The 14,636-nt window shown below is 38.9% G+C and overlaps 1 protein-coding gene across 16 annotated transcripts in view; it reads right to left on the reverse strand.

Annotated features, from left to right (window-relative positions):
- FBRSL1 (fibrosin like 1) overlaps positions 1–14,636 on the reverse strand; it is a 382,122-nt gene that overhangs the window by 23,184 nt on the left and 344,302 nt on the right. For all 16 annotated transcript variants that reach the window (XM_075217007.1, XM_075217057.1, XM_075217042.1 and 13 more), the window contains 3 exons: positions 7,424–7,472; positions 654–1,038; positions 106–368 (listed from right to left, as the gene is read on the reverse strand). In XM_075217007.1, coding sequence (XP_075073108.1) covers positions 106–368; positions 654–1,038; positions 7,424–7,472 — 697 coding nt within the window. The remainder of the gene's footprint in view (positions 1–105; positions 369–653; positions 1,039–7,423; positions 7,473–14,636) is intronic.

Raw genomic sequence — 14,636 nt, forward strand, 5'->3', positions numbered from 1 at the left:
GCATCAAAATAGTTTCTAAAGGTCTGCCTTATCTGATCAAGCGGTGAATAGTGAATTAACCTTCTTATAAAGACAGTACAAGCACACAGCAGCAGAGGTACTTACCTGAATAGCCTGCTCCAGCAGGGTGGCTGGGAATTACAAGGGTGTTAGTAGGTAAAGACAGTGGAGGTGGCAGCGTGGGAGGGGTAGCAAACATGGTCGGATGGTGCTGAGCTTGAGATCTGATAGCAAAGTGCGGATTACTAAGGTTGGAGAGAGAGAGGGCCAGACCCGTTCCAGGTGGGTGATGAGAAGGAATCTGGGGGGAAGGCGGAAGGTGCTTGGGGAGGCTGATACTTGCTGCACTGCTAGCACTGCTGCTCCGACTGTGTAGTGGAGAACATAAAAGAGAAAGGAAAATGATTCAGCTATAACAACCATGTACAATATGGATGATGTGCTTTACACGGCTCAAAAGGTATCAATGCCGAAAGTTATTATTCTAAAGTTACTTATCACAACATATATATTGCTTGGATTATATTCTACATACTTATCATTAATGCATTTCTCTTTCATTAGCAGAAATATGCAGTACTTTGAAGAGACAGGTGAGAAACTTTACATGCACCAATTTTACAACTACAGCATAGAGCTCCCCAAACAATTACCTGATGCTGGTTATTCCGTTCTGTGGCAGCTGCTGATGCACGGGATAGTTGAGGTGTGAAGGAATATGACTCTGAGTTCGGAGTTCAAGGGGTAACAACTGAGGTTGAGACAGTGGACGAGACTGAGGACGAGGCTGGGGTTGTGGCGTGAGCCGTGGTGGAGCAGGGGCCACAAGGGTTGGTTCTTTCTTCACTAGAGGACTGGCCCGGGTACTAGAGGCTGGCGTGGAGGAGGCAGATGTGACAATAGCAACAGGAGGTGGCTGTGGACTATGCACAGGAGGGATGTATACTAGTTCCGTGTTCAACTCTTGGCTTCGCTCCAGCCCTGACACTTTCGCGTGGCAAGTAGTCTGTGACTCCGATTTTTCATTCAAAAGGACACCTGTAGACACAAACAAGCCATTACTATTATTTGTACAGACACAAACTGAATGCAGAAAAGGAAATGTTAGCTCTAATGCAAAGTAATAACAGGACACAGAAAGTTTACCAAGATCCAAACCTGTAAGAATCGCCAATATTCAGTATACATGGTAAAAAAGAAATTACCGGAACTAAAGCAATACATGTGCATGAGTAAAATAATAAACACAGGCTGGAATCATGGGACCAATTGGTTAAATAGGTGGGCCCATTGCAGTAAAGAAACTAGTGCTACATATTATAACACAAGATCACTTTAAAAATAAACTTACTGTTGATTTAAGGTGCAAGCAATGCAGGGACTGGTTTATTAAGCTTGTATTAGATAGTTATGCAAGTTGAAAACTGACAAATGACAATCAAATCCCAATATAATATACAGTGAATACAAATCAGTCTTAAAAGAATACAACACACAGTATAATTAATTGTATAAAAACGTAAAAAAAACCAACATTTTTTTGGCTGGAATTTCATAAATTGTACACAGTCATACATTACTACTAATTCTGTGGTCTAGCATATAGAAAATAAATGCTTTTTAGATCGGTTGATCCTCACTATTGAGGAAGATAGTAAGAATTTATACAGCACTAGGTCCAAGGCAAGGTTCAATTTTCTAGATTGCATTACTAAATCAGGCAAACAAAGGGAAAAATATACCAAAAGAATTATAAAAGTTTAAAAAAGAAAAAATTGACATAGTTCAGTGGGACAAAACGCAGTGAGTGCAGGTGGCTCATTAGAAAAAAAAATAGAACTATAGAGTAAATGTCCTTTTCATTGGAAATACAAAAAAACAAATCTAGTCACAGTGAATGCTAATTTGGGAAAAACATCTTAACCCACTGTTGACTTACACAGTCATTTTTTACAAGTGGGTATAAGAGGTTGAGGGGCTGCCTATTATATGGATCCCCTCCACAAAATACACATGCAGAGGGAAGAAAAGGGAGGATGTTTAGAAACAGCTGCCGGTTACTCTGCCTTTTTCGGGCTTTTGGCTGCAGTCACAGCCTTCTTTAGGGACTAGGGCACTGTCTCATTTTAGCAATAGCAATGGTTGTGAGAGAGAATGAACCTTAACAAGAGCTGCCACTATCTATTTCCTCTTGTCAGTTGCCTTGACTGTCAAGGGGAGAAGTGTAGCAGACATTTGCCAGCTTTAATAAACCGCACTAGTCCAGTGATGCTAGCTGTAAGACAACCAAAGGCCTAACAAGTTCTGCAGATGAAGAGATAAGGTACCACAGCCACTAATATTAGTATCCACTAATAAAAATAGTTCTGACACATCTAAAGATGATATAGAACTGTATATATCAAATTGTATGATAATACAAGCAATGTGTGGCTATAGAGGTAAAGAAATGGATTCAATTAATTTTACCCATTGGAAAGAACAGGCAACAAGGAACAAAACTGCCAAAACACTACAAAATACAATCACATGTATTAAATATACAGAACAACCTTAGGCTGTAATAATCTCTCTTTTTTTAATGCCCGAACAATATGATCAATTTAATCCAAGCTAAATCTAGAAAGGACTATATTAACAGTACACATCTTTTACTACCACGTGATCTATAACTTTTCTTTATCAAAAGTAATACAAATATCTTATAGCAACACACAGCATTACATTTACCATGATGCGTACAGGAATTATGTGAGTGACTGTTGCTCATTGCACGTCATTTAATTCTGAGCCCCTGGTGTTTACTTCATAGCCTCACAACGTCCGCTATACATCTAAAATATTGTTCCGTCTTGACCTTTCAGCGCAATGGGATTTAAATTGAACACAAACAGTGGGCTCCCATCTCTCCAGGATTCCTTACCTTACATACTCCTGTGAACCCTTCAGAAGCCCCCCTCACCCCACACATATATTGGAGATTCAGCACCTGCAGTGTGAGCCTGATGGAAAGGACAAGCTGCAGACAGAGGTAAATTGATGGAGGCATCTAAGCAGCACGTCAGGGGAGCAGACGCTTTGGGGGAGAAAGAACATTTGACTGACTGTGAGTAGCTAATATATAAATATATATTAGCCACACACACACACACATATATATATATATATATATATATATATATATATATATATATATATATATATATATATATATATATATATATATATATATATATATATATATATATATGTATGAAGGGCACTCTTGTATTAAAATGACTGTCAGGGTTCTCTATAAGCAGTAGCAACTGTAAATACAGAGTCTAACAAGTGAAAGCGCGCTGTGTTAATCTTGTGGTTAATCTTGACAAAAGTAAACAGGGAAATCTGGAATGTTGTACTAATAGAACACATTTATTTGCCTCTAACAAGTCCACTGAGTGCTTATTTCACTTGTTGCATTATATATCTATATAAATCCATACCAACAGACAGACTGGGCCACAGGAGGACTCTGACAGATACATACAGGGATTTATGCTTTTAAGGAAGATAAACCATAGGTTAAAGAAGATATTGAAGAAATCAGGCTTCTTCAAACATAACTGATCTATAGATATATACTCATATATAACTCATGAACTAATTGTATCTGCATTGCTCAGAAGACTTTATATAATGGACCCTATTGCAGTCATGGCATCACAATGAACAACTATGTAAACAGCAGCATATCCTATACTGCAGCAGTACAATTTGTATAGTCCTGACTGTACTGCATCATGACAAGCCATCCCGTCAGCCCATCAAGGAGTGGAGGCTTTTCAGCTGCTAAGGAAGACCATGAAAACAGAGTAAACCGCAAGCCCATGTACTGAAAATAGCAGGGCTTCCCGGCTGTCACTTACTATTCATATCGATTGTCATCCAGCCCTCTGAGTGAGTTATTAATCACAGCAATTAAATCATGAACACGGCCCTGGTGCACATATTGAGCCCCTACCAACAGATCGATAGCAGCAATCCTCCACAAGCAATTACTGTTCAGTGAAATGCAGCTGCCTATTATTTAGAGCATTGTGTGGACTTGGCTGTACGAACACCAGTGTTTTGTGTAATGCGGCCCAGAATCTCACATCCGGGTCAGTGCGCTGAGGCCCAGAATCTCGCACCCTGGTCTGCCTGCCTGTGCGATTCTCACGTCTGCCTGCCTGCGCGAGACTGCGCGATTCTCACGCCTGCCTGCCTGCGCGAGACTGCGCGATTCTCACGCCTGCCTGCCTGCGCAAGACTGCGCGATTCTCACGCCTGCCTGCGCAAGACTGCGCGATTCTCACGCCTGCCTGGGCGATTCTCACGCACGCCTGCCTGCGCGATTCTCACGCCTGTGCGATTCTCACGCCTGCCTGCGTAACACTTTATTTTAAATGTGTCATTTTTGCATTATATACCACATGAATAACACAAATACATAGACTTGAATGAGCCAACAAAGCTCATACTGTCATCTAATGCAATAGTGTACGGATCTGAAGTCTATCAGAGCTTATACTTGTCTCTTAGTAACACTGCACGGTTCTCATACTCGGCTCAGAGTAGAGGACTGCTCCAAGCTGCTGTCAAGCTGCTTGGGGAGAATAATGGAGTCCCACAGGAGTGCCTCTCACCAGGGCACATCCAGGGCTTGTCACAGTATCAGTCAGGAGTGACTAAGGAAGAAAGCGGCCAGAGGAACAATATAACTTTATTACAGGCGAAAAACCATAGGATCCGTCGACATCCCCCTCCTCCCTTGTTTCTTTCACATGAATAAAATGATCCTATTCATTTGTCTATTTCCAAGGGCTGCCCATATTCTCTCATTAACAGATATCATATGTAGCACTACATGGAGCTCATGCAATATAACAACAGTTAAGGCCACAAACAACCAAAAAGGTATTACGGATTTCAATAAAACAGGAAACACATGACAACAAAGCTGCCTAGATGACCGATGCAATACTGTGAGCAACACATCAGCAGCAGTCAAGGGAAATTTCTGGACTTATTGCTGATCCTCTTCTGTACAAGATCAGCATGCTGTAAACCCTAATACCCCGATAGGCTACTACCTCACTCTGTTTTACAAATGACTTGCATGTGTTAAACAATGGAAATTAAATTAGCAATTTTTGAAAATAAAAACACAATCTTTTACACATGCAAGACAGAATGTTTAAGAAACATGTACACTGAAAACTATGTAAGAAAATATAAAAAAAAAAACAATTAAAATATTTTGTAAAAAAAGAGATAAACCTAGCAACTGTTTAGTACATATTCTGTCAGGTCATTATTTGCCTTCTGAAGCAGTGAATTAAAAGAATACATGATAAATGTGACTACAATAAAAGGTCTGCAACCTGAAAACCAAGACAGGATAAGCTACCAGTTGCTAATTAAGATCCTTCATTTGTATGGCAAGTGTCCCATACATCCTGTTCCCATGGCAACAGAGTCTAGCTGTGCACGGTTTAACCTCTTCACTACTTACAGAATTCCTTTCTCTCTAAACATATATACATACAATCTATATAGGACTAAAATGTCAATGGTTTAAAAAAAAAAGAAAAACACACTTTGAATTTTCACCATACTTACAAGACTTGAGCGTGCTGTTTTTGCTGTGGATGAAGGGATGTCTCTGGAGTGCCAATGATGTGACCGGGATCATATATAATATCTACACACTTCTAATATTGTTATTCATTTATCTAATTTTACTTAATAATAATACATTTACCTTTGGGGAAAAAAACACAACCACCATCAAGTCTTTGTAGGTTAGTCATTGGTATTCAGTGCACAACACTGTGTTTACCAGTACTATAAAGGTAAATGGCCACATTCTGCATACACTTTCAGAAGCAAATAGTGTTTAATGTTTAACAGTGGCAACACGCTGAATGGAGTTCTCTCTTGTGCATTAAAGGCAAGGTCCTTTCACAAGCCAAGGAAGGTTTGACACTTCTGAAAACACATCTGAAAATCAATGAGGTCCCTGCTGCCTGAGATCCTGCAGATGGGGGATTAGCAGCGCTCATCATTCTCTTATTGACCAAGTGTAGGAGGCCAGGAGGGGAGGGCATACAGGTTTCTTCAGTAGAACACAGACTTATCAATCTTTTGTGGGTCAAATTACTGTCTGCCAGGGGGTTAAAAATCTTCTCATGGGGGTGGCTGCGCACCAAAGTAAAAACAAAATTTCTATTTGTATTAAGAGATTATTTAAATGAATATTATGATATTATGGGTGTGGTGACGAGTTATTGAGTGGGGGACAAAGGCAAAGGCTTTTTCTCCCCACAAAATGATTTGATTTTTTTACTTGGGTGCAGAGGTGGAAGACATCAAGGCTGACTTTTGTGCCTCCCAACCAATGTAATGCATCTATTATAAAGTATAAAAATATATAAAGTTCCAAGGTCCACTCATTCAGGATTCATTTTAGACATGAAGATGTATTTCAGGAAAAAAATACCAATGTCTCACTTTACACCAAGCATATTTCCATTTATACCTGCAATTCGCAAAATAAGGCTAATAATGGTTTTCTGGGGGCAGTGTGTGTGCGCCTAAGTATGCGCACAGGTGTATATGCATGTACACAGACGCATGAGACTGATCTGGAGGAGTTGCACGGTGTAAGGATGCCCTTATATGTACTGACGTGATCCCTGATTCCTAGGATATGCTTAATAAAGAACAAACAAACAAACAGGTTTATGCCTTAAATCTCTGAAAACATACAATGTGTGTTTATCTTGCATGCAATGCTAAACAAACATTCTGCTAAACCACAAACATTCACAATGGTATCACAAACCTGGCACACAGTGCATATTGCATACACATAACTAGAGGTATGTTTGTTATGGGAAGATTTAATGAGTGACAGCACTGTCAGGGAGGAGTGGAATTACTCCTCCCATATGACTTGCCATCGCCTCCCTTGTTGATTAGGTTCAAACAGGAGCTGTTTGACCCAGGGATCAATGCCTGACCTGTCACAGAGGGAATACACAAACACTGTGTGTGGGATTCTGTGCTGCAGGACATTCAAGGACATTTTCAGAACACTGACCATGTGAGAATTTTCAGTGTCCCAATTAAAAATAAATGAAAGAAAGGGGATTAGAAAGGAAACACAGCTTACACCTGACCATAGCAACTCCTGTTTGCAATTTTGTCATTTCTTCCAGTATATGCAGTAAGTTTGAGCATTATGATGCATAATTCACACTATTATATAATATTAAAAAAGATAGACAAATCGCAAGGTTCAATCACATTTTTCAAAAATATGTTAAACGTTGTATTTTTTTTGTTTATTTTTGACAATCAAATATCAAGTGCAAACCTAGAAGTGTGACTTGCTTACCTGTGGAAGCAGCTGGAGAGAAGAGGATCTCAGAGCCAACATTGGAGCACTAAAGAAAGATAAAGAACTGGTTAATTTGTAGTTAATCACAGCATTTGTGGTATTATCTTTCATCCATTCAATTCACATGTATACTATCTAAAACACAATTATTTTAAACAAAAGAAGGAAAATAAATACACAATTTTCATTTGGTGTTTGTGCTAACAGAAAAATAAAATAAAAATTCTCGGAGGAAAAACCAGCAAGGGTTGTATTGTGTGCAGCGGCTGTTTTATCGTTAGCCTCAAGGGTGCAACATTGAGCTATCAAACAGAACACAATTAGCAATGGTGAAATATTAAACTGATGGGAGTTGTTTTACAAGATAATGTTGATTTTGCTCCAGGTCCCTGACCACAACACAGAATATAAGACAAAGAGGAATAATGGTACCCATATTATATGTGAATTATAACACTCTAAAGTGAACAGCGACAACTGCCTGGGCGCATTCCAAAATGAGAGCAGCCAAATACACAACGAGCGTAAAAAGAAGTACTCACAGGAAGTGAAATAAATGGGCAAGAGCGAACAACGTATTCAATGTTTGGGCAATTTGGATCTCAAGAAGAAAAAGGGCTAAGTTATTACTTGAAACATTGAATTCATTTTTCACCCCTACTCACATATTTCAAGTTCTGAGAGCAGCTCTTTGTATGTATGCATGTAACAGCTGCCTAGCCAGCAAAGATGAATGAATGGGTGCATGAAAATAAACAAATCTATATAAAACACATAACCTATGTTATGTGTGTATGTATATATATATATATATATATATATATATATATATATATATATATATATATATATATATATATATATATACACACACACACACACTTAGAAGTGACAGTATGGCAAATGTAAGTGAATGGGATTTGATAGTTTCACAATGAAGGAAGTAGGAGAAGTGGCGGTATATGTGTACACACACACACACACACACACACACACACACACACACACACGTATACATGCATAAACATGCATCAATCAGAATTTGCTGGGAGGGTAGTACAAATAACTGAAGAGGACTTTCAAGCATTTAAAAAAAAAGAAAAAAAAAAAAAAGGGCATTAAATATTATTACATGATGCACAATTTCTTTTCATATAAAAGCATTTTTATATTTTCCATAAGGTTTCATGCCTGTCATTTGTAACCTGAAAGCTTGTTGACACAGTGTGGTTTACCTGTAGCATAGTTACAAGCTCTAAAAATGCTAGTGGCCATATTTGGCCAGTTCAACTGATTAATAAGAGACATGTGTACAATAACACATGTAGGAACACAGCATGAGAATGAACGCAATGTAATGAGCGGCCCTGCTACATGCAATGTATATGTGTCACTCTCTGATTTATCAGGTTATCTGGTAGCTCTTCCCACAGGGATCATTGACCTTTATGACCACTGTAAACTTCTGTAAGGCTGTCTGATGCCATACTGTTATCTCTCTAGCAAGTCATGCTACACACCTAGAGATTGCAACCATAGTCACAAAGATCGTAATCTAGATTTCATACTGCTGTGATGAAATAACATTTATTTATTGGATTATCTTTCAAAAAGCTGCACTTGAAACTGGATTAAAAAAATTCTGCAAACCTCCATGGGAACACACAATACAATTTCCATGTAGTGGTCAGAGTTCATTGATCCCTATGGCAATTTTAACTGCAAAGCAGATTTCATGTATGGAAATACAAACAGGATAAACTGCAACATAGAAACATACTGTGGAACCTGTGTCTCTGTAGCTTAATTTATCATTCCATATCTGAAACCATCCATTTAAACTCTTTGTAACAGAGAGGATAGTTAACTTACTCCTAGAGGGTGGAATGTTCAAAGAGATCAGGGGGTAAATGTATCAATGTCCGGATTCTTCAACTCCGGCGAGATCGGCGTCTTCAGCGCTTAAATTTAAAGCGGCGCTGCCTTGTAAAGGGCTTCCCTTTACAAGGCAGCGCCGCTTTAAATTTAAGCGCTGAAGACGCCGATCTCGCCGGAGTTGAAGAATCCGGACATTGATACATTTACCCCCAGGTATTAAAGAAACACTAAAGGCAATATTTACTCAACTGTGGGTTTGAAAAACTGGAGATGTTGCCCATAGCAACCAATCAAATTCTAGCAGTCTTTGTAGAATAAATGATAGCTAGAATCTGATTGGTTGCTATAGGCAACCGACCACCTTTTCAAACCCACAATTTAGTAAATATACCCCTAAAAGTCCAATTCTGTTGCTTGGCTTGACACATGCGGATTCAGTTTCCCAGAAGGCCGTGACTATTAAGTTGCACTTCCAGGCTTGATTTCCATTTGCTGAAGTCAGGTAACAAAGGCATCAAAGGAGGAACTCAAAACCAGGCAGGAGTAGGCAAAGGATACTTTATTTCCAAATGCAATCATGGCAAGGCTACAGGATTTAGCAGAACCAACATGAACCCTGGGGAATTAAGATAACAACCAGGGAGGCAGAGGGACTGGGTGCATGACAATTAGACCATTCTGTGCTCCCTCTTGCAGTAGTATTTTTTATATGGGGGAGAAAGAGTTTGTAGTGGTTATCTAGCAACCTTAATACTTCATTGACAAAATGACCATCAATAAGCGAAATGATTTGCCATAAAAGGCTAAACCACTGACAAGTAGAGAAATCTATAAGATACAAGACTTACTTGCTTAGGAAATAGCAATCTTTAAATAGTGTGTCCATGAAATGTTCATAAAAGACATTAGATGGTAGTATGCACATTTTACTCAAAATAAGCACTAAAATATGCAAAGCTTATTCAATGTAGATATTTAGGTTAACAATGGCACTCTACAGAGAAAGATTTTTTTATGTAAATAATTAGATGTACCATTGTTGTTCAAACAAGAAGATACAATACGTTTATAGACATAATCCAGTTTGTTGGGTTTTTCTTAAGTCATAGCTGCTATGGGAATTATGGATATATTTTCAACAACAAAGGCTGTTGTGAAATCATGGATACCCTTTATAGTGATATGTGGTAAACCTACAACCAGAAATCTCTATTAATTAAAAAACTAGCTAGCAAATTTAGAGCTAGTGCACAAGGGAATTTAAATCAGGAGAGCAGGCGTTCTACTCTAATCTTTCCTTGTTTATCGGCTTTTAAACTACTAGTTCCAAAACACAAATAAATGTGCATACTACAACTTTCTGACAATCATTGACTTTGCGTGGATTTCAAGGTTGCCCAGAGTGTTCCTGCTTGGTACAATATAATGGATGTCTATGGGAGCACTCATTAGAAGTAAATAATACACTATGCTGCAGGGAAGCTTTGAGAACACACTTTAAATGTTCTGATAGGTGAGGACAAAGTACGAGGCTTTGTGTTGTTGCTTTTACCAGGTAAACAGGGCCTAAAAACATCTCACACAATGCAGTTTGATGTGTACAATACTAATGTGTACTAACCATATCTTCAAAGTTTTACACAGATTAAAAAAATCTTTCACCTATTTTCATGTTTCTCTACCTTTTAAAAGTAATATAAAAGGGATTGTAAGAAAATGAAGCATCTGATTCAGACACATTTATCTCCAACTTTGTTTTGAAGGATGCGAAAAATAGGTATATGGTTTCAACCTGTGTTTTATGTATATCTCAGATAAATACAAGGGGCACTTTAAATATAACTGAAAACATTAAAGTGTATTAGTAAATAATAAAACACACAATCAGAAGTGGCATGGTATACATTTACATTGATTAGGGGCTCTTCTGAATACATGTCACACATTACGGCATACTTCATATAACACACACTTAGGGGGTTGAGAAATCCTGTTCTATGGCACCCTAGGAGCAGGCGGACATAAGGCGGTTGCATAAACCTTCTGTTCACATATGTATACACAGGTGAAAGGGACCTTGTGAATGTGACTGGTAAGTGATATTCTGTGCATACCTTATGATATTCAGTGAGCCTACTGATTCTCCCACAGCATCATCAGTGACTGGTCTCCTCAGGATCTAATGTAGAAAGCCTCAGGACACTATACTAGAACAGTCAACGTTCCAACAAATAGCCAGAGGCCAAATACACCTATTCAAAGTGGTGAGCCCAACAGCTAGCCCATAAAACACACTAGACCAGTGCCCATATAGGACAGCCCTTATAATAGTCTCTAACATACGTTTAGAGACTATGTACAAGGATTGAAGGCTGTAGCCAACACATAGATTACAATTTGATTTTATTTCACACATTTCTTTGTATGAGCAAAATGAATAAAGAAAATCAAAACTCACCATCGACTTGACTGTGATAATTAAAGCATTAGATATTTTTTATTTTACATCAAAAAGCCAAATTGCTACTTTGTATACTGAGAAACTGAACAAATGTATCATCACTTTGCTCCCAAACCATTTCATAAGTTGAAGAGACCATTTTAAATCTGCAGCTTTAAGATATTTCATGGCTGCATTCCCCACTCAGCATCACTGCTCCACCACCGTCTATACCAGCTTTACAGACACGCACCAGCTGTCACGTTTTATCATGCCTGCCTGTTCTCTGCTTCTACAAATTAACACCCTACCCAGGCCACATGGGAGCTGATTAATCAGAGGGGGTGAGGCTTTACATGCAGTGTGTCTGTACAGAGAGCAATCACTCAGCTGGAAAACTCACGACACCATCCCAATGAAACAGCGCTAGGTACGGAGAAAAAAAGCAGACAGCTAGGTTCCAAATGTTAAAGATCAGAGACAAAAATCGCAGAAAGGCTTAAATCAAAACAATTGGAAAATAGGATTTCAATAATGCTACAAATCTTGCTGTTTGGTAAAGTGTTTGAAGAGAAGCCTAGAAGGTAGTGCAATGAACTACAAGAACATACAATTCTAGAATGAGCGTATTGTTACAAAAGTCACTGGTGGAAAGCTCACAACCCACAGAACAGCAGCAATATCTGGAAAGATTTACTTCCTGTATTGTTTGTACAAAATCATCTCATATAAAACACAATCCTCATTTTACACTGTTAATATGCTTATCGGCCACTAACACCTTAAAACTGGATTACAAATATGCTGAATAGTTTTGCATTCTATAATGTTAACGTTGTGCTTACATTTTTGGAACGTAGCACAACCTATTTGTAATGTGTTAATGTGCGCTACCAGTACAACAGCTTGAGACAGATTCATCACAAGTGTGTGAAAAGCGTGTTAAAAACATGTCATTAGAATACATTAATATGAACATGTTCGTTTTCATGCGTTGGACCCATTTTCCCAGTGCATATGTGTGAATGAGCCCTGAAAATGGGGAACTCCTTTTTTGGAATGTTCCATCCCTGGATACTCAATAAAGAGGAATTTTGGAAGCGTAGAGGATAATAATTGGAAGGAAGTGCGCATGATCCATTACAGAGGGGACCCATCCAGCATTGGCCCTATTCCCATAGCTTATCCTATGTTTAGCTTAAGCCCTGACATCTTTCCAGCTCCTGCCCTCTGTATTTATATGCATAAGATTATCCCTTCCTTCTGCAAAATGTCACCAATTTAGTTTAGCCTGGGGGCCCATTGAAAGTTTTACCTCTAATTCGGGGGAAAGGCATTTTTCAAGCTGTTACCACTTAACTGTACTGATACAGTCACTTGGGAGACTCAATATTGTTTACACATCCTGCTCAGTGGAATAAAGTAGTGTTGCCAGAACTCTGCCTGAGCTGTGAAGGAGACATTTGCTCTCTGTTTTATGAGATTTCCTCAATTTGTGGCTGTCTCAATGGTCGTAAAAACAGCTGTAAATCAAAAGAGCTCCACAAAATTGCAATAACAAGCCTAGAACTGTGCTGCGTGGAGCATAACTGTAGGCAGCAGGAGGTTGAAGGCACCGGCTGATTTAATACCAGGTGCGAGAAATTCTTGGCAGTCCTGGCCGAGTTGCAGTGTTTGTGATGGATGCCCATGGAGGAAATCATGCCAGTTCCAGAAGGATGGGGCCTTGTCTCCACATCCAAAGTTGTGTATCTTTACCCTCCTCCCACCGCCCTGTCACAGTAAGGTTTTGTTCCAACAGGCTGCACAAGAACTAGGCTTAGACAAATAACTGGAAAAGACATAACACTGTTTAAAGCATTAGCAGGAATAGTCAACGGTGCATCAAAACATGATTATTCTACTGAGCTGCTCTCCTGGCCTCAGACGCAATGGGTTTAACAGACTTCCAAGCATGTGGCTTCGGGATTCCTATTATAGATACAGCATAACATATGCTAAAGTCGAATTCAGGTAGACCTTCCACTTAATAATTACTTTGCTGTTCCTTCAACAAGCCTGCACTATTGGGTCCAACTCTTGAGAATCATTTAAGAGATAAAAAATGTCTAATGCTCTCATTCTAAGTCCTCTAAGGATTCAGTCCCAAGAGACACCTCGATACGAGCGCGAGAGCATTTGTATACGCACAAACATATGAGCTGAAGAGCAGTTTTAATGACAAATGAAAGAAATAATAAAATAAAGAGAAATTTAGTCGCTAAAAAAAGAGATACATTTTCCTATGACAAGTTATCTTCAATTAATGCTCATGCATTAACGCATGTTACCAGAATAATTATTTGGATCATAAATGCATGTAAAGTGCGTTAAAATTGCATCACTAAAACACACCTAAGGAGCGTGTTACTAATTTTCCCAACGCTCCTGTGTGAACAAGCTCTCAATGTCCATTCAGCTGTTAACCTTCCTATTAGACGACTGAAAAGGGTAAAATGGTTGCTAACTAAAAGGATGACTTTATATTTAGTAGAAGGGAGCTGAAGGGTACGCACATGGGGACCAACTGCATACATAAAAGCATTCAAAACAGACTAGAGAATAATCAGTGTACATAGCATGCAGTTGGGAGTTTTACAGAGCAGTACATAGAGTACTATTTAATACAGATGGCTCAGTTCCTCCTAGTTGTGTTTGCTTCTTTCCTTTGCAGGAAGTGAATACACATAAGTGTGGCTGCCTGTGCCAATGCACCTGTGACAATACAGTTCTGGACAGCCGGCAGCTTCAGTCCTGCAGGCTGCCAGACTCATTGTTCAGGTGGCAGGTACTGTACTTTGTTTTCTCACCCCTCTGTCAGTCATGTTTGAAATATATAGTATGTCTAATGTA

The sequence above is a fragment of the Mixophyes fleayi genome, chromosome 1 (genome assembly GCF_038048845.1).
Source record: "Mixophyes fleayi isolate aMixFle1 chromosome 1, aMixFle1.hap1, whole genome shotgun sequence".
Lineage (NCBI taxonomy): Eukaryota > Metazoa > Chordata > Amphibia > Anura > Limnodynastidae > Mixophyes > Mixophyes fleayi.